General features: G+C 33.3%; 1 protein-coding gene across 2 annotated transcripts in view; it reads left to right on the top strand.

Annotated features, from left to right (window-relative positions):
• LOC122505678 (netrin-1-like) overlaps positions 1-26,095 on the top strand; it is a 746,647-nt gene that overhangs the window by 630,203 nt on the left and 90,349 nt on the right. Inside the window, exons 4-5 of one of the 2 annotated variants that reach the window (XM_043617459.1) lie at positions 14,914-15,003; positions 19,103-19,294. In XM_043617459.1, coding sequence (XP_043473394.1) covers positions 14,914-15,003; positions 19,103-19,140 — 128 coding nt within the window. In that variant the 3' untranslated portion in view covers positions 19,141-19,294. Of the gene's footprint in view, positions 1-14,913; positions 15,004-19,102; positions 19,295-26,095 lie in introns of those variants that run through there. The other variant, XM_043617458.1, reaches the window with a different exon arrangement.

Below are 26,095 nucleotides of genomic sequence, written 5' to 3'. Positions count from 1 at the left end.
AAATGGCGTTCCACTTTTTTTCAATTTTTACGCAGTAAAACTCATATTTTTTGTTTTAAAAAAATGTATTTATATACAATATTATATAATAATAATAATGTAATAAATAAAAAATAAATATAAATAATTGATAAATAAAATATAATAATTATTAATAATAACAATTACTATTATTGTTATAATTATTATTATAATTATTGCATTATATTATTATATAATTGTATATTAATACATTTTTTTAAATAAAAAATATGAGTTTTATTGCGTAAAAATTGAAAGAAAGTGGAACGCCATTTGTTGAAAAGTGGTAAAAATTGAGTATTTCAACGTTCGAAGAAACATTGAAAATCTCAAAAACTGAAATTTTTATTGTGATAATATTGTTCCCTGATGTCTAAACTATAGAAATATTGCTTTGTAGAAGTTAAAAGTAGTGTACACTCTTAAAAAATAAAGTTTTATTAGGAACGCCATTTCGATGTTTTTGCCAGTCTGGGCCTCGGCGCGTGGAATGCCATTTGGAACGCCCTGCCAGTGAAGTGGTTAAAGGAATCTGCTCCAATAATTATTCGGTAATTTAGCTTTTTATTCTTTCTAATTTATCCACTACTAAATAAGACAATTTTTATCTTCTGTTCGTAGGATAAATATATAAAATAATAAATTAAAGTTAAATTATAATAATTAACACAATTTTTAAACTATAAAGAAATCTTTTCTTATGATATAGTTTTTATATATATAAAAATAATTTTGTGAGTTCATTTGCAATAATCTATATAAACTGACACAATATTAACAAAACAAAATAAAATAAATAATAAAGTTCATTCACCTTTGTAAGTATTCTTCCTTCACTCAATAACCTCAACAATTACAATATGTAAATATTCCTAATTTGACAAATCTACAAACAAAAATTAAATAAAATTTAATAATAAAATTTTATAAATCCTGCCTATTAAAGGTTAAGTTTTCCCAAAACCCTTAATTAACTATTCTATTAATAAATAAATATTCTTTAAAATTATAAATTTTACTAAATTCTGATTTATTTTGGATATGATAAAATTATAATATCGAAAAATGATCAAAACATATTCAGTTCATATAATAAAATCCATTTATTTCTCTAGAAAATTAACTAAATAATTAATTTTAAGTAAATTAATTATTTCCTATTGTAAATAATAATTTTGGTGGTCTGGGATCAATATTTATTGAATCTTTCAAACTGACACATCGATATAGCCTATTACTATATGAACACAGCTCATAAGAATATTTAATAAACTTACGATTTGCTTTTGTTACCCCTTAAGGTTCTGGATTATGAGGTAGTAAACCAATTTCTTGGTAAATTCCCCAACACCTTCGCCAGGGCTTGTCTTTGTAAATAATTTTTATTTAAATTATCAGGTAGTAAGTTGTAAAACAACAAATTCCTGAGTAATTTTTACGATTTGTAAGTGTGTAAATGTTAAATGTTAATAATTATAACTTTCAATAACAGGTTGGAAGTTGCAAAACAACGAACTCCTGAATATCTCCAGATTATAATATTGTATTTGTAATTGTTATAGTTACAACTTATAATAACAGGTTGGAAGTTGCAACACAACGAACTCCTGAATATTACAAGTATAAAATATTATTAAGTGTTTTTGTATGATAAGTGTACATGCTTACCCTTTCAAGTGTAAGAATAGAAATGAGAGAGCGAAGCCTTCAATTTCGCTGTTTATATACCCTGCAAAAGACGCTACCGAACCTTCTAGAATTTATATTGTCCCTTATTTCCTTCCGGTTAGTGTGAAAAATCCGCGTGACTTCCGTTTCGCGAAACTATCGTTCTCCCTACTTACGGAAATTCATAGTGCGTCATATTCGTTTCACCAATAATATTTAAACTTCACTAATAAGGAAAGCACCCTCCCTAGGGGTTTCAAGACCTTGCCGTTGGTGGGAGGCGCACGAGGGGCTTTTACCCAGTGGGAGGCTACTTCTCGATATCTCTCGTGGGGACTGAGGGGGTGAACCCTTCAAAATGGGTCGGCCGCTACAGAAACCGAATCTTCTGTGTTTCGCTAGGCAGTGTCTCAGGGCACGGGGATTTAGAGGGATATCGAGAGAGACGGGATGTACAGAGGCTTAACCGCGGGTCCATTCCGAAGACTTCCTACTGGTGGAAGTCTGACCAAGAAGAAACCCTTCCATGGTTACGTTGGCTGTGCCATGGCGATTGAGGCGCGAGTCTCTGCCACCCAATCCGTGATGAACTCGTGTCCATGGATGAATGATACTAGGGTTAACAAATCCGCCGGGTTCTTCCGTGGGGAGGGGGTTGGACGGGGGACGACCTTCGCTGGGCACAATTAACCGTAAAGCTCGGGAACGGTTGTGTTACAGGAAGGGCCCGTCTTCTGGACGACCCGTCCCCGGGGTGGGGCTCGAATGGAGGTATCTTGAACGAGACTCTGAGATACCAGGCGAACTTTCAGATGTAACTTAGCCTTTTCCTTAAATAGAGGCTCTTTAAGGATTGACCTTTCTTTCCTCTTTTCTCGTGGGACCATAATGGATACTACAGAAATTAATAAAAATAAAACCACACACGTGAGCGTCGAAGAGCCCTTTTGGGGGATCACGATGCTGGCGATCAAGGTGTGGACGCGACAGAGGGGACCGTGAGTCAGTCTTAAATATGGCTGCTTCCGGGATCCACTGTATGCAGATTAACTTGCATCATTGTAAGGGCGCTTCGGCGATTCTAGCCAAGAACTTTGCAAGGATGCAGGCAGCTATAGCCTTTGTTCAAGAACCTTGGGTTTACAAGGGTAAGATTAGAGGTCTAAGTGGCGGTGGGGTGCTAGTTAGTTCACCACAGGAACCAGTTCCAAGGGCTTGTCTGATCTATGAAGGTCTAGATGCTTTCCCTCTATTGGAATTAACTACCAGGGACTTAGTTGTTGTTAAGGCTAAGTACCTAGGAAAGGACGTAAATAAAAGGGAGGTTGTAGTAGCTTCCGCATATTTTCCGGGATCGGGGGATGACCCCGCACCACCTGCAGAGGTGGAGAAGTTGGTAGATTACTGTCAACGGCAAGGTCTCCCATTAATAATAGGTTGTGATGCCAATGCGCACCATGTCGTATGGGGCAGCACTGACATTAACGATAGAGGCAGAAGACTTTTAGATTTTCTGTTAGATACAGATTTAGATATTTTAAATCAGGGTAATGAGCCGACTTTCGTTACTGTTAACAGAAAAGAGGTGTTGGATATTACGATCTGTTCCAAGTCTTTTTGTGATAGCGTGAGGGACTGGAGGGTGTCTGATGAAGATTCCCTCTCGGACCACAGGCTTATTACGTTTAGATTGGAATCGAAGGATCGGGAACAGGAGTGGGGACGTAATCCTAGGAGTACCGAGTGGGCTTCATATAGTGAAGACCTCAAGGCCTCCATGGCATGCTTCCCCACTTCCTATGGAACGATGGAGGAGTTAGAGGTTGCAGCGGAATATCTGCGAGATTCTATTATCTGTTCCTTTGAAAGGAACTGTGTAGTTAAGAAAATGGGCTTCAATGGGGGCGGTAAATGGTGGACCCCCCGTTTGGAGGAACATAGGAAAACTGTAAGAAAGGTTTTTTAATAAAGCCAAGAAACGTAGGCATCAGCGAGCATGGGATGAATATCATACCGCTCGCGATTCCTATAAGAAAGAAGTAGATAGGGCAAGGGGTGTCAGCCGGAGAAGTTTTTGCGAGGGAATCGAGAGGGTACCAGAAGCTTCAAGACTTCATAAAGTACTAGCTCGAGACCCAATGGCAAAATTAACTACTATTAAGCTGCCTAATGGGCAGTATGCCCAGGATAAAAGGGAGTGTCTAAAGCACCTGATGGAAGTAAACTTCCCGGACTTTAGAGAAGGTTTGGAGAACAGCCAGGGCATAGGACCAGGTAGGAACCGAGGATATCGGGAACACTGGAAACTAGCAGCCAGGGTTGTAACTCCGGAAGGGATTGATTGGGCAATAAGCACTTTCAAACCATTTAAGGCTTCAGGGGGGGACGGTATATATCCGGTTCTTTTGCAAAAGGGATTGGATTGTATTAGAGTACCCCTGTGTAAAATTATGAGAGCATGTATAGCTCTTGGTTATACACCGGAGTCTTGGAAAAAGACGAGGGTTGTGTTTATTCCGAAGGCCGGTCGGTCAGGCTATACTGCGGCGAAGGACTTTAGGCCAATCAGCCTAACTTCCTTTATATTAAAGACGTTAGAGAAACTGGTGGATAAGTTTATTAGACAGGAATCTCTTAGAGATTTTCCCCTACATCAGGGACAGCATGCATATAGAGCAGGCTTCTCAGTAGAAACAGCTCTCCATTCGGCAGTAGGTAGAATAGAGGGACAAATTAGCAGTGGTGGTTATGCGGTTGGTACTTTTCTTGATATCGAAGGTGCCTTCCCTAACACCTCTAGCAAAACTATCTGCAGGGCAGCCAGGATGCGAGGCGTGCCCGAGCCGCTAGTTAAGTGGATCGACAGCATGCTTCGCGAAAGGGCCCTAGAGGCAGAGTATGGTGAGGCCAAGGTAACCGGCCTTGTCTCAAAAGGGTGCCCACAGGGAGGAGTTCTCTCTTCTTTATTGTGGTGCTTAGTGGCAGATGAGTTAATTAGAAACCTCAATAGCCAGGGATATTATACGCAAAGTTATGCGGATGATTTCCTTATAATTATAAGAGGGCACTCAATTGAGACCCTCTTAGAACTTACGGAACGTGCGCTTAAGATTGTCAAGGATTGGTGCAATCTGACTGGACTTTCTGTAAACCCAGAGAAAACGAATATAGTAGTTTTCACAAGAAAAAATAAGGTACCGAGTTTGAAGAAACCGATATTTTATGGAAAAGAGATTTCCTTTTCGGAATCGGCTAAGTATCTGGGAGTAATCCTGGATAAAAAGCTGGTTTGGAGGGATCATTTCGAATATCAGTATAGCAGGTTTTGTACCGCGTTTTGGGCGTGTAGAAGGGCGATAGGGTCATCATGGGGACTAAGACCTAATATGGTCAACTGGCTCTATCAGATGATCTTAAAACCAAGGTTTCTTCACGCGGTGGTTGTCTGGTGGTCTAGGACTCAACTGATAACGGTTAAAGAGAAACTAGGCCAACTGCAAGCAATGATTTTCAGGGGTATTACGGGGGCAATGAGGACCACACCAACAGCTGCGTTGGGATTCATGCTTGCCGAGGTACCTCTGCATATTGCCGCGGTGAAAAAGGCGGCTCTCACTATGAGCAGGTTAACTGCGCAGGGAAGGTGGAAGGTTAGTGGTATACACACCAAGCTTTCACGCTCAATTCTATCAATACCAGAATTAAGTATGGTGAAAGATAGAATGATCAAGAGGGTGAAATTTAAACCCCGCTTTAAGATCATTACACCTTCCAGAATGGACTGGAAGAAAGGTTTTCCACTTGGGGGCGAAGTCTGGTATACAGACGGCTCCAAGATGGACTGCGGTGCAGGCTTCGGAATTTATCGGAAAACTGGCTGCATTAAAGTGGCTGAGTCATTAGGACAACATGCCACGGTCTGGCAGGCAGAGGTCTGTGCGATTTTAACTTGCGCCCAAATATCCATTCGAAATGGAACAAAGGGCAAGAGGATTAGTATTTGTGTGGATAGTCAAGCGGCCTTAGGGGCTCTGAAAAATCCTACAATAGAATCAAAACTCGTCTGGGAATGCCGGAGCGTACTAGATGAGTTGGGTTCAGCAAATAGACTTTCATTGATTTGGGTACCGGGTCACTCGGGAATCAAGGGTAATGAAAGAGTAGACGTCTTGGCGAAAACCGGTTCCGAGACGAAATTTATAGGTCCTGAACCAGCAGTAGCAATAATGCCATGCTTGGTTAAGGGAGCCATAGAAAGATGGGGTGAAAAGGAACATGAGAAGTATTGGGCGAACGTTGGGATGGGAAGGCAAGCGAAAACTCTGTTGGGGTTAGCACTCAACAAGAGGCGAGCGAGCGATCTCCTAAAACTCGATAAGATCAGAGTTAGAACCGTAGTTCGTCTACTTACGGGTCATGGACTATTGAACTACCATCAGCATAAAATAGGCAGACAAGTTTCACCTATGTGCAGACTGTGTGGGGAAAGTAACGAAACTTCGACTCACATATTATCTGAATGCCCAGCGTTAGCTAGGATCAGGCTATCTAGCTGGGGTCAAGCAATTATTGACCCTAAGCAGGTGAGCAACCTATCGATAGAAGAGATACTGGACTTCTGGAGAAGAACAGGACTCTAAGAAGTTGCTATAAACGAGCGAACTGGAGTCTAGTACAATGGGTTCTATAACCTAGGTGCTTACTTTCCCCTCTTGAGGAAAATCCAGCTCGATCTCGGTGTCAGATTAGATTAGATTAGATTTAAGGAAAGCAATATATTTTCTCTCTCTAGTCTCCAACGTGTCTAACGTATCCCGAGAACAATGCTATTGTTTAGCTGTCAATCACTCTTCTCTAAGAATTTATTTTATTTCTTTAAACTTAAATAATACTTTAAATAATAAACTTTTCATCATTTTATATTTTGTTAACAATATCTATTAATTCTTATCTATTTATTGATATAAATTTTACCCTTACTTTATTTATTCTAACATATTATAATTAAATAATTGAATAATTTACTTAATATTATTTATATAAAACAAAATATACATTTTAAATAGAAAATTAACATTGTGTTAATTTTTTATAATTTATGTTTTTAATATTTATTCAAATTTCTAATCAATTTAATTCTTTTCAAATATTAAATTTTCTCTTCTCTTTCTTAACTTTGGCCTTAAGTCAGCTGAGCCTTTTTCATATTTAGGTGTTTATCTTAGTACATCTGTAAATTGACCTTATTTTGAATTTCCTATACTTTTACTTTATATAGAAATTATATTATATTTATCTACAAAACTAAATTCTATTAATTTATTTATAATTATTAAATTTTCAATTTTGACTATTGAAATACCGTTTCAATATCATCCAAATCAATTGACCTTGACTGACTCTGTGTTGACTAAACTGTACGGACTTCCAAAAATACATAAGGAAAATGTTCCACTTCGTCCAATAATTTCTCTAATTAATAGCCCCACTAATTTTATAGCCAAAAAATTATATAATTCCTTGAAAAATTGTATTAGTTTACCACGATCACATATTACCAATAGTTTAGAATTAAAAAACAAATTATGTAACCTTGCCTTGGACGATGTCTACATTTTTCTTTCACTTGATGTAAGTTCTATGTTTACAAACATCTCCTGTGAACTAGTCATTCAGAGTTTAGATCCACGCATACGCTCTATAAATCAAAATTGTAAAATTCCATTCTGCGACATTATCGACTGCACTAAGTTTGTATTTAATAACACTTATTTCTCACTCGATGGGAAGTTTTACAGGCAGATTTATGGAACTCCTATGGGCTCACCAATATCGGCCTTTGTTTCTGACATTGTTATGGACGATCTGAAAAATGACTGTCTTGAAATATTAAAAGAAAAATATAATTGTGTCCCTCTATTCTACTTTAGATATGTAGATGATACAATTTTGTCTGTAAGAAGAGAACACGTCGATCTTGTAATTGACACTTTCAATTCTTACAACCAAAAGTTAAAATTTACTATGAAAATAGAAAAAAACAATTCCATTAACTTTCTTGACTTGACACTCATTAGAAAAAATAATCATATAATCATTGACTGGTATCAAAAACCTACTTCTTCAGACAGACTAATTAATTATTTTTCAGATCATCCAATTCAACAAAAAAAGAATATCGTGTACAACTTAGTTGATAGAGCCATTTTATTGTCCAATAAAAAATTACATTTTGCCAACTTGAAGAAAATTTAAAAAATTCTAAAAAACAATAGTTATCCTTTAGATTTTATCGAAAAACATATTGGTATTAGAATGAACAAATTAAAATCTTCGAATGAGAATAATAAAAACCAAAATAGGGTCAATATTTATAGTCAAATCCCCAAGGTTGCTTTGTCCTTTAACGAAAAATATTTCTTTAAGTTGTCAAATGTTCTTAGGGAATTTATTTGTACTTCTATTCTCATCGTCAACAAAAACTCTAATTCTATTATAAAATTGAAAAAAGATACAACTAAAAAATGGGATAAAACGAATGTCGTATGTAAGTTTGATTGTAAAGACAGCCCAGCAATTTATATAGGAGAGGCAAGGCGATCACTACAAACTGGCAACAACGAACATAAAAAAGTGAATGATAATTCTGTGGTCTATCGACATTGTTTAAATTTTAATCACGATTTTGATTGGGAAAATACAAAAATATTGGATAATGAACTTAATTTTGAAAAAAGACGAATATCTGAAATGATTATGGGGCAAAATTTCTCAAGTGTACCAATGTCAAAATTGCAAGTTGTTGGATCGGGCTAATATTTTCACAGTATTTAGTACTATGTATGAGTACTTCAACCACCAAGTATTATGAAATTTTATAACAAATTGTAGAGGGGGGAGGGGGTTGAAGATTTTAGATGAGTATGAACAGTGAGTTTTCTCAAAAATCGTAGCTTCTATATAATAAAGCAAAAAAAAATTTGACCTATATGTTTTTGGTAGGTTTTTTCACGCTCTTTCAAATAGTGAAATTTTTTTTTAAGAATCAAAATTTAACCCTTTTTTAAACTAAAAATTTTTTTGATTTTTTTTCAAGAAGGACCCTTTTTTTCTCTTTTTTTGTTCCAAAAGAAAGCTTAAGATGTGTACTTTCAATAACTAAAAAGAAAAAAATGACGTTTTTTTGTTTTCGAATTATTAATTAATTAATAAAAATTGAAATATTTCACAACAAAATAAAGTTAACGCAATTCTGAAGTTACTACTGTAAAGCACTACAAAATCCGCATCCAACGAGTCCAATATAAAATATTTTGGATAAATTGACGTTTTATAAATCAATATTTATAAAAATTAATTAACAAATGAATATCATTTATAAAAATAAAGATAAAGTGAGATTCAGTACACTTAAGTTTTGGAGGTCGCTGATGACGAATCTGAAGTCAGATTTTCAAAATTCAAAATGTCGGATCCAAAATGGCAGACGTATTTTTTTGAATTTATCGGATTCGCTTGAAACTTGTTACTCGGGGGTTTTCGAGGTCGCTGATGACGAATCTGAAGTCAGATTTTTAAAATTTAAAATGGCGGATCCAAAATGGCGGACGTATTTTTTTGAATTCATCGTATTCGCTTGAAACTTGTTACTCGGGGGTTTTCAGGGTCGCTGATAACGAATCTGCAGTTCATTTTTAAAAATTCAAAATGGCGGATCCAATATGGTGAACATATATTTTTTAATTTCTCGGATTAGCTTGAAACTCGTTACTGTAACTAACACGCGTAATAAATAAACGAAAGGTAAACACTTAAAAGTCGGATTAATACCTATTGTTTCTCAAATCAATTTAAGTAGATTAAATCCAATGAATATTATAAATGTAGGACTGTCCAAAATTTTAATAAGACGAATATACGATAATAAGACGATTTTATTATAGAAAAGTTGATTAATGTAAAATATCAAAACAAAAGACGATATGCCTTGTGCAAATTACATTCTAAGAATAGGGAGTGTTCAGAAATCATGTCTTTATTTTGGAAAATCTCTGCTTTTATAAAAAAAGAAAGAGTCAACTTAGGTATTCATTTATTTATCATGTATTTTTAAAAAAATTATTATTTTTTTCGTTTTTTTACGAGCGATTTCAAGCGTAACGACTAGTTTCAAACGAATTCGATAAATTCAAAAAATACGATCGCCATATTGGATCCGTTATTTTAAATTTTCAAACATCTAACTTCATATTCGTAATTAGCGACCTCGAAAGCCCCTGTAGTAATGAGTTTTAAGCAAATCCGAGAAATTAAAAACATGTGTTCGTCATATTGGATTCGCCATTTTGAATTTAAAAAAATGGACTTTAGATTTGTTATCAGCGACCCTGAAAACCCTCCGAGTAACAAGTTTCAAGCGAATACGATGAATTCAAAAAAAATACGTCCGCCATTTTGGATCCGCCATTTTGAATTTTGAAAATCTGACTTCAGATTCGTCATCAGCGACCTCAAAAACCCCCGAGTAACGAGTTTCAATCGAATCCGAGAAATTAAAAAAAATATGTCTGCCATATTGGATCCGCCATTTTGAATTTCAAAAATCTAACTTCATATTCCGAATCAGCGACTTTGAAAACCCCTGAGTAACAAGTTTTAAGCGAATCCGATGAATTCAAAAAAATATGTCCGCTATTTTGAATTTCGAAAATCTAACTTCATATTCGGAATCAGCGACCTCGAAAACCCCCGAGTAACAAGTTTCAAGCGAATTTAATGAATTAAAAAAAAATTAGTCCGTCATCGAAATTCATATTCGTAACCAGCGACGTCGAAAACATTTTGATATAATTGTGTGAGATATTATTTTGATATGATAATGTATGCTGCCTGAGATTTAATATACACGGAGAAAATTTGTTCCTTACATTTTACCGAATTTTTCAATAAAGTTGGGATATAGTAGCATAATCGTAATTTTTAATAATTTTTATATTATTTTTTTGGTAACAATATTTAAAATCTAATGTGATATCTTTATTCCTTAAGAACTAGTACTGTAAAAGTTGAAAAAAAATTGAAACTGAACGTTCAATGTAAATTAAATAAATACCTCCTTGATGGGCACTAACGTTTCAGGAATAGTTCGGTAAAACTTTCTTGACTTGCTTAAAGTGTTAGTTTTCAGGAATAGTTCGGTCAAACTTCCTTGACTTGCCTAAAGTTTTAGTTTTCTGGATTGAAATACTTTATTTCAAGTGTCCCGCAGCCAAATGAAAGACTTTCACACTAATAGTTGATTTTTCCAACTTATTTAGACTTAATTAATAAATAATCATTTTATTATTATTTAAATTAAAATTCAATTAATTAATTATTTTAAACACTTATTAATTGCCAAATATGTAATAAATGCTTTTAAATCATGTAAAAAGAAAATATAAAATGGCAATAACATACTTATTTTTTTAACATATAATTTATTCATTTTAATTAAATATGAATAATAGTAAGTAAGTAAGCAAGTAAACATAAGTAAGTAAACAAAAAGGAAATAAATAAGTAAGCAATTAAACATATAAGTAAGTATGTAAGTAAGTAAATAAGTAGGTAAGCAAGTAAGCAAAAAGGAAATAACTTGCTTGCTTACTAGCTTACTTTCTTATTTGCATACTTACTTGCTTATTTCTTTCTTGCTTACTTTGCTTACCTACTTATTTGCTTACTTCCTAATTTCCTTCTTGCTTACTTGCTTGTTTCCTTTCTGCTTACTTACTTCCTTATATGCTTACTTGCTTACTTTCTTATTTCCTTCTCGCTTACTTTGCTTACTTGCTTATTTCCTCCTTTCTTACTTTGCTTACTTGCTTATTTCCTTATCGATTACTTACTTTCTTATTTGATTACTTTCTTACTTGCTTATTTCCTTCTTGCTTACTTTATTCCTTATTTGCTTACTTGCTTATTTCCTTTTCGCTTTTTAATACCTCACAATTATTATTTAATATTTCAGAAAGATTAATTTTCTATTAATTAATTTAATAATGTCCAACTTGCACTTTTAATATGTATATTTTTAATTTTAAACACAAAAATTTAAGAATAATAAGGATTTTCATAAATTATTGTTTTATTCCATTAAATACAAATTTAAACATTTTTCTTTATAATAATAAAAACATAATTTAAAAATATTTCATAAATTGACCTTGAATATAGTTAGAAATGATTCATTAATATAAATAATTTTTAATTTTGTACAACGATAGTTTATTAATTTGAATCTTTCTCACAAGCGGTGAAATAAAATTGAGATTAATATATAAGGACAGTTTAAACTTTCTGAAGCAATAATGTAAAGCGTGCGATGTATGTATTAGTGTATGCGTTTAGAATGTACTGTAGGCAGGTGTATCAATTAGTATTTGTTCGTAAACAATTGTAATCCGTGTAATAAAAGTATCATTCAAAACAGTCTACTTTTGAGCAGCCATATTGGATTTTGGTTTTCGAATTTTCGAAATTTGACTTCAGATTCGGATTCAGCGTCGAAAATACCATAAGTAACGTATGTGTGACGTAAATTTACTTGTTTTTTCTGCCTCGTTCTGCCTTTTATCAATTTTGCTGCATGTACGTCTATATAGACGTACCTCACACTGAGAGCCCACTTTCAAATGTACGTCTATAGACGTTCCCTCACAGTCAAGGGGTTAATATTATTTGACATTTTCTAAAGAATAATTTTTTTATTTTTTACATTTTTGATGTAAGAAAAGATGGTTTCTTTTTTACATTAATAATTTTTTATTATTTTAATATCAACAAGAAATTTTTACGTAATTCCTAATAAATGAATTACAATAGTATATTGTGCAACAAGTACAGAAAGAAGCTCTTTTCCGACGAGTGCAAAGTTTGCTGTCCCGAGCGAAGCGAGGGCAGCAATTTGCACGAAGTTGGAAAATCTTCTTTCGTACGTGTTGCACACAGTACTTTGTGCAACACCTTTTGGTTTTGATAAAAAAAGCTGTTTGGAAACGCTAGTTGACGCCAACATACGTACTATTTAGCAGGGTTTGGAACGTATGTTACCGCACTTAATATTCGTGGTTTTTTACGCGTATATTACTGTAAAAAACAGGTATTCTACAAATAGAAAACAAATACCTATGTATATCACAAAAAAAAACCCAAAAGTTTAAGAACTTTGCCGCACTAGTGCAGCAAAGTAAGCACTTTGCCGCACTAGTGCAGCAAAATAACCACTTTGCCGCACTAGTGCAGCAAAGTAAGCTCTTTGCCGCACTAGTGCAGCAAAGTACTGTTTTGCGCATACTTTACAGGCATGCAAAGTATTACTTTCCTTACAGGTGTTGCACAAAATAATTTAATAATAATAAATAATATTAAAATAATAAAAAATTATTGATGTAAAAAAGAAATCATCTTTTCTTACATCAAAAATGTAAAAAATAAAAAAATATTCTATAAAAAATGTGAAATAATATTAAGCCGGGAAGATAGTTATGCAGCGCAACACACGCATAAGGTGATGAATATTTTATTTAAACAATTGTTGCAAATAACTGGAATACATTTTTTAAAAAAAGTAGAATTGTATAAACATTTGTGTAAAAAAAACTAACACTTTATCTTTATTTTTATAAATGATATTCATTTGTTAATTAATTTTTATAAATATTTATTTATAATACGTCAATTTATCCAAAATATTTCATATTGGACTCGTTAAATGCGGATTTTGTAATGCTTTACAGTAGTAACTTCAGAATTGCGTTAACTTTATTTTGTTGCAAAATATTTCAATTTTTATTAATTTTTATTAATTAATAAATTAATAATTCAAAAAAAAAACGTCATTTTGTTCGTTTTAGTTATTAAAAGTACACATCTTAAGCTTTCTTTTGGTACAAAAAAAAGAGAAAAAAAGGGTCCTTTTTGAAAAAAAATCAAAAAAATTTGTAATTTAAAAAAGGGGTTAAATTTTGATTTTAAAAAAAAAATTTCACCATTTGAAAGAGCGTGAAAAAACCTACCAAAAACATATGCTATCGGCTCAAAAAGTATAGGCCCCTGTGTTTGAAAGCTCATAACTCAGGTAAAAAAATTCACACGTTAATCGGACAACTTGGATTTAGGAGAGACACTATTTCTACGTTAGTATACGGAAATGCAAGAAATAAAAAAATTTTTTGCGTTATTTACGGATTTTCGAGAGTGAAAAATACATGGTTTTTTGAAGCATTTTGACAGGGGCTTACTTTGAAAGCTTGTAGCTTTTTCAATAAGTATTGCATTGCTATGTTGAATTTTTTCTATGAAGTTTAAACCCTACTAAAACAATATATATAAACATTTTTGAATTTTTGCATTAACTTTTTGTTATTATTTGAAACAAAGATAAAAAGTCATCGCCTTTGCAAATAATAATACAGATTTGAGACAAACTGTAAATTACGTATACAATATGGTATTGAAAATAATGCAAGAAAAATAAATTGTTTAAAAAAATTTTTTAATGAATTATTTAGAAAAAAGTTTTTAGTTTTTTGCTTTACTCTATGCTACCTGTACCGGTGCATTCTAAGTTCTCTCATATAACCCAGCTGGTCAATAAAGTAACCATTATTGCCCTAGGGAGATAAAGGGTACTTTGTTGACCTACGAGCGGTCAATAATGTACCCTTTATTTCCCTAGGGCTATAATGGTTTCTTTATTGACTGCTGGGTTATAAGGGGAACTTAGTAAAACAAAACTTTTCATTATAAAAACGTTCAATTTGATCAATTTTTGACAGAGTTATAACCATTTAAAAAAAATTTACACGTCATTTATCAAAAATCTGTATCTCCTGAACCGCTTTATGAAAAAATTTGAAAAAAATCAAGGTAGCTTATTTCAAAGAGTTCTAAAAGAAAAAAAATGTTTAAAAAAATTTGAGATGTAAAAGCAAAATGATTTGCGATTTGGACTGGAGTGCCCCATAAATAAATTTTCGTAAACTTAAAAAGTTAACAAATAAAGTCCTCGAAACCAAATTTTGTTTACTTTATTCCTGTGTCTTAAAAAAGTTCATGAAAAACAGGTTCAAAAGGCACCTCAAAGGTATTACTCCCCCTTAAAGTATTGTCAAATGTGTTTAGACTTCAAAACACGAAATAGAATGTATTTATGTGAAATGAATTTTTATTTTTTTGCAGAAATTCCAAGAGTGGTACAGACACAAGGAATAGCTAGTGAGGATAATGGAAATCACGAACCTGATGATGAGCGATACGAGGCAAGAACTAGTAAGTATAAAAAATGACTTCATATTTTAAATAGATATTACCTATACATAACTAGCAGTATTAACACAGTAATATTGGGTCAATATTCTAGCATCCCTAACATCCAAATAATCCGGATATCCTATACGAATGTCTAAAAGATATCTGAAGATTATTATAATTGTATGATGTCGGAGGGACGTCCTGGGATATCTTGAGAACATCCCAGAGATATCCTAATTTCTGGATGTGACTAGGACGTCCGTAGGATATCCTAGAATATTAGTTGCTGTTAGAAATTAATGCAGTAGGTATTAAAATATTGAGGCAATGTTGATATTATTGCAGCAATTTATTTGCTGCAGGAGCATAAACTGAAAAGTAAAATTTTGCATTATTTTAAATGAACTTTTCTGTAAGGTGTAAAATCCTTTTAAAATGAATCAAGTTTCAAGCGAAAATATTCCCATTCTCACACTTATCCAATTTTTGAAAAATTGGGATTGATCCTAATTTTATGAATGTCAAAAAGCGAAACCCTTTGTCTCTTTCTTCCACTTTTGTGCAAAGACACTAGGTTTTACGCTATTAGTTTACATAGAATTTACGTGAGAGAAAGACGAGTGGGAGCGAAAGCGAAATTTAAGCGCGATATTAATTTAGCAAAAAGGTGGTGGTATAGAAGGCCGCTGGTAAATTCGAGGACGGAAGACGTCTAGCCGCGCGCTCGGTTTGCAGTCAGACCCTCAACCTCCCCTAATGGCGTAATTAAAACTACCCTCTTTCAAGTTGAATCGAGTTGGAAAGGCAGTTCTGGCAGTCGACTCGTGCTTATGCTCGTATTAACATCGAGCGTATGTCCCCGAGATAATATCTCCCTTCTAAACTCATCTGGTTCCTACCTATATGCATGCGCATACTGTTATTTTCGGTAATCACATATCGTTCTATTACATTCCTTTGTCTCATTTCCGTAACCTCCTTAACAAACAGTTTCTACACTCTCTGCCAAATCACAAATCTTCAAGGAAACATTATCTTCCGGACAAATGTTTCACATATGCTTGGCAAGGAAAGTATGAGGCGCATGAATAAACCACAAAGGTCATTTCTTACAATTTTATTTGATAGGATTTTTAATTCAGAGGATTTCTATTCAACCCTTGTTTTTCAATAGTTCTAGACAATTTAAATTAATAATGTAAATTCTGTTAAATGCCAGTTCGGTTGAATGAGAATTGGGAAATATTTATACGCCTCCTTTACTTCCAACCGAAAGTCAAATTAAATTATTAAAAAATACTAATATCACCGGACTATATAAAGAATAAAATGTAAAATTTATAAATACAAAATTTTTTAATTCTAAATGGAAATTTTTTAATTAGAATCAAGCAGCTCACACATTGCGTGTGTGAGAAATAGAAATACAATCACATTTCAACATACCATGTTACACATGATATATATATATACATATGTATACAGATATAGCACAAATGAAAACGTATTTTCAAAGCACTTCTCAGCTTCTGCGAGCCGGATAAAGAGAATGAACATGCTCTTGCGTGCATACTATCATAAGAAATACACGCAAGCGTATGCTACACATTAGGCAAAACGCTTTCTAGTTTTATTTTACCCATTTATGTATTATTAAAAACATCCGTATCATCACAAATCTTTTCACAATATGTTGAAGAAAAATTCCTAACATCAAAGCAAATTTTATCAGATCAAAGATTTTTTCTACAAATGTAACAAATTGAGTGAAAAATACTACCTACTTAAAATATTTTACATAATAAATATTGTATCTACATAATTGAGAGCAAATAAATGATAAAAATGAATTTTTGTTACATCTACATTCGTATCAGAACAGTAGTTATAAAACAATACGGAATAACTAGTTTTACCAGCATACATATTAGTGCAAATTATTTATTCCCAATAAAAGGAACACATTTTTTATTTGAACATTATTAAAGAAAACAAATAAATAAAAATTAAGTTCTCTCTTTCATAAAACAAATGAAAAATAAATTTTTCCTCTATCGAGAAAAAGATACATTAAAAAGTGCAAACAAAATTCTTTGTCGAGTGATAAAATAACAAGAGTATCATTTTCCATTTATATTCCTCTTTTAATATCACTTCAACTTGTTCCATAAAAAAGTTAAATTAAAAGTAGAATACAAGTTTCTGGTATATAGGCAAAAATTAAAAGGATAAAATAAAAGAAAAAAGAAAGTAGAAATTTATTCAGAAATGAAACAGAAAAAAAGAGTTTAATATTGACAAAACTTTGGTAGTTACATAAATAAAATTTGATTATTTGTTTTGTGGTACACTCATGTATATACAGATATATAAATGCAATGACAACCATAATAACTGGGTATAAAGGAGAAAACGAGTTGACCAGTGTATTTGGGACTCCTTAGCTGCTATATAATGTCTCAACAACTGACCACGAAAGGGCCCTTAGAAGCAAATTTACATAGTCACGTATGCATATATATGTAGGAGAAGAATTCACCAATCAGATGTCGTAAATATTACAGGACTTCTTTATGCATGACTCTCCGGTTGACGGATCTTCTCATGCATGTACATATGTACATGAGTATGCAAATTTCAAATCTCTTGTCTATTAAATCTAACTAAAACATTATTTCTTGCTTTATCTTCTTATATGAAATTTAAGGTTTACCTTGTTCTATGTTTTCAAGTTAATTAGCAACTATTATTTATTAGGGGCCATCCATAAACCACGTAGCCTCTTGAGGGGGAGGAGGGGGGTCAAGCAATTGACTACGACAAGAGGAAAAAATGGCGCTAATACATGTAATAGCGTACTACATGGGGGAGGGGGGGGGGTCAAAATTCCCAAAAAATGGGGCTACGTGGTTTATGGACGGCCCCTTAATGATAGATCGTCCAACGTCCTTCCGGCAGGACGAAAAAGACTCAGGTGAGTCCCTCCGAAATCACTAAAGAAAACTAACATGGATTCAGATAAATAAAAAATGATAAATACCATTGGAAAGGCAACAAAACAAGCTTTCAGCGCATATAAATATCAAGCTTGTAAGTTCAAAACTAAGGGCTGGGTAATTTGAAGAAGTTACATGTTCCAAAAATTCACATAATTTTTAGCCACAGAATGACGAAGCCCGATCCTGCCGGCAGGACGCTTTTCGCTTTATTCAAGAGACTACCTAGCCCAGGTTTACAAATTTAAAGACTCGATATTTACATCATTTGAAAGCTTGTTTCATTATCTTTCCAACGATATATTTAGTTTTATATTTATCTGCTTCCATATTAATTTTATAGAGCAATTTCTATGGGACTCGCGCCTGAGTCTATACTCAAATATACTGAAAAATATTAAAAATGATTTTTTTTAATTAAAAAATTAGGTTTCATTCTTTGAACGTTTCTGAAGAGAAAGATACTTGTCCGATCAAAAAATATTGATTTTTGGGGATTTTACATTAAATTTACGAAAAAATGATTTTTTCACTGTTTAGAAACATAGGAAGTTTGAAGGCTTTGAAAAATGGTTTAATATTATTATTTTAAAAAGTCAAAAATATGTATTTTTTCGTCTTTTCGTCTACTTTAATCCTAAAGAGTGCCAGAAAAGAAAAGTTGAATTCCCTTTTTTTAAAAGCCTTTTTTTCGGAACGTCCTTCCGGCAGGATGGGCGCTTGGACGATTTATCATTAACTGTAACATCAAATCCACGGTTGGACAGATTTCGGACTAATCTGAAATTTGTCCGAAATAGTGCGATTTATGGTCAGGTTTTTGTCACCCGAAATTAATCCGAACTCTATACGGTTTGTGAATAACTAGTGAATCCGGAGTTGGTTTTTGTCATCCGGAATTATTCCGGATAAATCTGAAATCAATACGGTTTGTATACAACTAGTGAATCTGGAATTAGTCCGAAAATATTCAAAAATTTGTCCGGACAATTTAGTGAATGTTAATAAAAAAATAATTATACAAGTTAAACATATTAATTATTATTGTACTTTATCGTACATTTAACATATTTTTCGATTTACTTAACGCAATTTTATTTACATTAACTTAAAATTTCTAGCGCTGGGGGTTCGAACCTACACCTATCTAACGTTATAAAGCACCGAAATCGAATACACTAACCACTATACTACGCTCACATGGAAGTTCAAATTCATAATAGAATTTATGAAGTGCCACGAAAAGGAATGACAAGAAACTAACACATCAGTGTTAAGTATAATATTGAAACAAGATAACTAATAATTCTAGTAAATTTGTAAAAACAAATTGACTGCAGAAGTAAATATTTTATTTACTATAAGTAAATACCTTGAATAAAAAGTCGGACCGATTTTGACTAATCCGGAATTTGTCCTCAACAGTACGGTTTATTGTGGAGTTTTTCTACCCTGAATTAAGTTTGAAATCAATACATTTTTTTATAACTATTGAATCCGTAATTAGTCCGGTTTAGTCTGCAGTTAGTCAGATCATATGGAACTAGTAAATGTAGAAGTCGTCCGGCTGGTTTAACCAGTGAATCTGCAGCTAATCCGAAACAGTCTGCTTATGGTCAAGTTTTTGTCACTCGGAATTGGTCCAGATAAATCCAAGCTCAATAAGGTTTGTATATATATATGTCGTAGGCAGATAGCAGAATCCGGCAGTATGCAAAATACCTAGGCAGTTTGTAAACCGCGGGCAGTTAGTAAAATACCTAAATTTGAATGTATGAAAACAGGCAATATGCAAAATGCCTAGGCAGTTTACATACTGCCAAAGACGTTTCAGGCAAATAGAAGAATGTATTGAAAGTCGCAAATTTTTTTAATTAGAATAACTTATTCTAAAGGAAATACAACTTTTATCCTGTTATTACTTGTTGCAACAATTTATAGATTTGTGACATCTTGATCCGCATTTAATTTTAGATTTGAAACATGAACATCGACTTGTTTGACACTGATTTTTTGCAGGTTTACAGTTGCATTTTTTCATCCCCTGACCACCACTCATCGATTGAGAAGATGCAGCTTCTCTCAAAGAAATCTGAATATCGTTAGGAACGTCATCTAAACTAATTATTTCACTTCCAGATTTCTGTATGTCAGATCGAGGAAACCAGCCATTTATGAGTCCGCTTTTTGTTCCTATTTTATAAACACCATTATGGATGTCAGTCAATACACCTAAAATATTATTAAAATCTAGCGGTCCTCGATCGACTTTAGGAACCGAAAGTGAAATAGAATCCCCAATATTCAGTTGCGGAAAGCTTTCTTCCGAAAATGTCACCATTTTTGACGCTTGTATTTTTTGCTTTTCGAAACAATCGTTTTGAATATTTTTCAAATTGTTTCCTCTGGCACATAGAGGACAAATTATATAAGCTTCAGTTAGCAAATCTAATTCCCCACATTTGTCGTGCATTTTTATATTACATGTATTACAGCGTATAGTGCTAATCTCGTCTAGTAGTTCTTCACAAAACGTACAAAAATTTTGTTGTGACTGGTTGTTGTCGCTGATACTCAAAGCAGTTGGGACAGGTTGTTCTTCACATTGGCTAAAAAATTAAATTATTGTTTATTTTATTTTTCTTTATTAAAGCTTGTAGTTTAATTCTTAACTAATAATTTTTTTACTTCAAAATACCTGTAATTATTCTCCTGCGATCGACCCAGATCATCTTCTGACGTAATATTTTTTAACGCACTTTCCGGTATACCAATGGAATGTAAATTAAATTTAATTTGACCGAACACTGCTTCATAAGGTGTCCTGTTTATAACCCTATGTTTGGAAGAGTTTTTTTGCCACTAGAAAAAAAAATTCTAAATTATATTTAATCGTTAAATTAAATTAGTTATTTATTAAACAGTAAAAATATTAATAAATAATAAAATAAATAATTTATAAATTTTAAATAAAATATTAATAAATAATAAAATAGACGGAACTTTAGTCAACCAAATAGTATTTAAATGTAAACAAGGTATTAAGAAAATTATAGAAGTCGATAATTTTATCGTAGAATTTAAGACAATAGTCTTATTAATAATGGAATAAAACAAAGCACATTATAACTAGTTTTGAATGAATACAATTATTTTGAAGAAATATTATAAATATAAGGCAAATAATTATTAATTTATTAATGCAATTATTTTTATATAAATTCTATATTTTCTTACTTGTACTTCGTAGCACCCACGTGACCAATTGTTTGATTTATTATCAATCATCCACGCCTTCAGCATATTCTCAACGTCAGCGTTTGCCCGCTCAACGCTTCCTTGAGATTGAGGATGTCTTGGACGGCCGTGAATTATTTTGCAGTGGGGCCAAAGACTCACTAATTTTTCAATTATTTCAGCAACAAATTCCCTCCCGTTATCACTTTGTAGAATACTCGGAGCACCAAAAGTATAAAATATTTTTGAAAGTTCGTCAGCAACATTCGCAGCGTGTTTTGTCGTCAGAGGACGCAGATGCAAAAATTTCGTTGCATGATCTTGATAGTTAAGAAGCCATTTAAATTCACCATCAGGACAAGATTGGAAATCTATGAGATCAACCTGAGCGCGAGTATTAAATCCGTTACTTATTATAGGCTTCACTACAACGTTCTTTCTCTGGACAGATTTCTTTCGATCGCAAGTTTGACAACAAGTCAAGAAAATTTCACAAGCCAATCTTGCAATCCTATATTTATTTTTTAAATAATATAGCACTTTATCCCTGCCTCCGTGACCAGTTCTAAGATGTGCTTCTAACAGCTTTGAATAATAATCTTCCATGGGAATTACATAGATAAAATGGTCAGATTCGTCTTTTCGTTTCATAATTACATGGCATTCTCCGCCCACTTTTAAAAGTTCGTACGTTTTTGAGTAATTATAAAATGCTTTCGAATTTACAGTATCTTGTAAAATTTTTTTTACACTGTCTAACCGTGCCCTATCCCACATTGCTCTTGCTCCACTTTGCTGTTTAAAAGCTAATATTAATTTCTCTTGAAATTGCATCTCGTTCACTGCACTTTCTTCCATTTCCAAAAATGGTTAATAATAATAAACGTAATTGAGAAATTATAGATAGACAATCTGAAGTCTAAGAACGATAATTGCAAACTAAAGTATAATTAGGGCCCAAATAATTCAGTAATATATAAATGGAAGAAACAATAGTATTATTTTCAATAAATTCTATCAATATTATGTTAGTTTATTTTGTACATGCTATATTAATAAATCTTAATCAATTACAATTTTCGGTTACTGTCAATAATATTTTCATATTTTAAATATTGAGTATTGCGACTTTCAATACATTCTTCTATTTGCCTGAAACGTCTTTGGCAGTATGTAAACTGCCTAGGCATTTTGCATATTGCCTGTTTTCATACATTCAAATTTAGGTATTTTACTAACTGCCCGCGGTTTACAAACTGCCTAGGTATTTTGCATACTGCCGGATTCTGCTATCTGCCTACGACATATATATATATATATATATATATATAACCAGTGAATCCGGAATTAGTCCGATCTAATCCGAAGTTAGTCTGATAATACGCAACTTGCAAATGTAAAATTAGTCCAATTAAGTCCAAAATTAATCTGGTTATGGTCAGGTTTTTGTCATACGAAGTTATAATTATAGTTTGAATTTATCTGAATTTAATACAAATTGTTTTTAATATACAAATTTAATATTATACCAAAATCATTACGGATCAAGTCTTTGAATTGGATTGCATATAGATTGTTTTAGACTGTCTGTGGATTGCATAATTACAAATTTTATATTATTATAAGACTTATTTTCGGATTGGGGTGTTCTGATCGGTTATTATTCGGATTTACGCTGACTGCTATTGTCGGATTTTTTTTTTTTTTATTGTTTATACTCCTGCCCTATTGGCCTTACGTACTTCGACAAGAGTCCCCGAGAAATACTTTTTTTGGATTAAGCATAACCATTCTACATAAATTTTCTATATATTAACCTAATTTGCGTCTACAGCCGACTTTTATTAGGAGTACTCGCATTGCGCCTGGACCACCCGTCAATGGGTTTTCTCGCCAGAGAAGAGGGAAACTGTAGAAAACCTCTCCTGAGTACAACCGGTTTATCGACAGTCGAGTTCTAATGGTGTGTACCGGACAATAATCGACGGTGCACATCATTATACCTCGATGTCAAACCTCCCGCTCAGATTGTCTCACGTGCCGGAAAAATACCAAGCCAAGTGGGCGCGAACCAAGGATACTTATACCCTTGCTCCTTAAACGACCGCCAACGCCAGGCATCTATCCGACTGAGCTAATCTGTCGGTTATTGTCGGATTTTTTGCATACAGATTTTGGATTGTTTCATACTGGTTTCGGATTAAATCTTTTAACTGGATTAAATTAGAATTTTTAACGACTGATTTCGTATTCTTTACATATTGATTTCAGATTATTCCGTATTTATTTTAGATGAATTTTTTGACCGACATAATTTCAGATTGTTGCGGAATAATTACGGACTTAATTCATAGACATTCAAGATTACTCTGTGATTTAGGATTCAGAATTTCGCTCGGATTGATATTAGATTAACGCGGATCATTTTCGGACATTTTTCGTACAATTATTGGACTAATCCATACTAATATGTCCGGATTTAATCCGCATTAGTCCGAAATTTCTACCAGGGATATAATATGATTCGGGTGGCCGACTATTTCCAGATTCTTAGCATACATATTTCGGATTGTTTCGTACCTATTTGTTTTGGAATAGGATTTTTCCACACTAATTCCAAATTGAAGCGGACTAATGTCGGATTTTTTTTGCGTACAAATTTCGGATTATTTCGTATTTGTTTCGGATTATGCCTTTTAATTGGATTAAATCCGGATTGTTGTAGACAATTTTCTGATTCTTAACATACAGACTTCGGATTGTTTCGGACTATATCTTTCAACTGCAGTAAATCCCAATCGTTGCAGACAATTTTCGGATTCGTTGCATACAGCTTTTGGTTTGTTTCGTACTTCTTTCGGAATAGGATTTTGCCACACTTAATTTCAAATTGTTGCGGACTATTATCGGATTTCTTGCTTACAGAGTTCGGATTGCTCCGGACATTTTGCGAATTAAGTTTTTTTAACTAGATTAAATTTGTATTGTTGCGAACTGATTCCGTATTCTTTACATATTGATTTCGGATAATTCCGTATTTATTTTAGAAAGAATTCTTAACCGGTCATAAATTCAGATTGTTGCGGACTAATTACGGACTGAAATGGTAGACATTCAGGATTACTCCGCAATGGAGTATTCAGGTTTTTGTTCGGAGTGATATCAGACTAACGCAGATCATTTTCGGACCTTTTTCGTACAATTTTCGGACTAATCTGTATTAATCTGTCCGTATTTAATCCGGAATTAGTTCAAAATTTTTACCAGGGCTGAACTCGTTTTCCCTGCATTATCATTTTGTGTTCTGTATCAAAATAAGTTAACAGTAAACTTTAAGTTGTTCAAAATGAACCTGCTGTGTATCAAATGTTAATTTAGGTTATATTTTAATAAAATGACAGATTTTACATTTATTATGTTGGTAGTAACCCTATAACAGGCAGTTTACATAATTTTTTCTGATTTTCAAATGTTGCGCCTCAACGCTCAAATTTTACACGGTTGGCACCATCTATCATTTGGCGATCACCAGGTGGCGCTGATTTATTTGTTTGTTAAAAGTAAAGCTCCTCAGTATTTTAAAGTTTTTATTAGTTATTTTACTTTTTATTACCATTGTGAACTGTGCACACTAAATGTACGTTTGTGTTTTTGTACAATGTGTAGTGATTTTGACTGCTGAGGTCTGTTTTTCGGCAAATTTTGACTTTATTTATTGACTGGATGGATTGTGCTATGCTTCCTGCCAGAAGCAAAGATGATGTTTAAATGTTGTCTAGTGATGTTTTCTTTTTTGTGTACTACGTGAGTTAATCTAAGGGATTTTCAGATTCTAAATTTTGAAACTGTTTTTGACATACATTATGTTGTATTATGTGGATTTGTTTGTGTATTTATGAAACTGTTGTCAAATGATAGTTGCTGCCATCTATAATTTTTTGATTAATTTCTTTGACAACTGGTTTTTGAAAGCTGTTTTATCAGCTATATTTTATTAAAATTCACATATGTTCTCCGGTTGCCTATTGCTTAGGAGCTGACAGAGATACTTCTGACATGTGCTTTTGGTTGCCTAATGTCCAGGGGTTAAATTTAAGTTAGAAATTTACCGTGTTCTTCTGTTCTCTATTATTCATACACGGAAAAAATCTTGGGTGACGTGCAATCCCAATCGTCGGAAAGTGGGGGAACTATAGTTTGGATGTGCTACGTTCTCAATTCGGGAAATCTGCGTTCCCATGTCGGTGGCGCTGAACACCCAAGACTTGAGACTCAAAACTTGGGACTGCAATAGCCGCATCTTGGGCGTTCAGCACGCCCAAGTTGGAAATGCAGCTCCTCCAAACTAAAGTCGTATCGCATTCGTACATTTTCGGTCTACTTGGAACGGCACGTCACCCAAGATTTTTTCCGTGTAGGCCTATTGAACTTGTTTTCTTTGTCTTAAAAATGCCTAAAGAGTGTAGATTTTGTAAAAAAGACATTCTTAAAATAGCTGCTTATTGCAGAATGTGTGATAAATATTTCCACACAAATAAAACCTGCTATATTCATAAAGTATATAATGAGAGAAATGTAGTTGTGCAGTGTTTTGAAAATCTTGTTAGTGTCAATCTTAAAGACTCTACCCATTCAAGTGATTTGACTACTGATGTTGAGGATAGTGATGATTTGCAGATGGATGTTTCGAACGGTCAATTTGAACAGCTTATGTTAGCCATTACTGGCTGTACGAATGCTGTTCATACATTACGTTCTGAACAGAATGCATTGAATGCTGACTTGGCTGACATCAAGCAAAAAGTTGAGTGCCTTCCAAATCTTCAGCATATGTGACTGTCCGCGACAAAAGGGACCTTAGCTCCATGTAAATACAT

Source organism: Leptopilina heterotoma, unplaced genomic scaffold, assembly GCF_015476425.1.
Source record: "Leptopilina heterotoma isolate Lh14 unplaced genomic scaffold, ASM1547642v1 Lhet_362, whole genome shotgun sequence".
Classification (NCBI taxonomy): Eukaryota; Metazoa; Arthropoda; class Insecta; order Hymenoptera; family Figitidae; genus Leptopilina; species Leptopilina heterotoma.
This window is presented reverse-complemented; position numbering and strand designations above follow the sequence as displayed.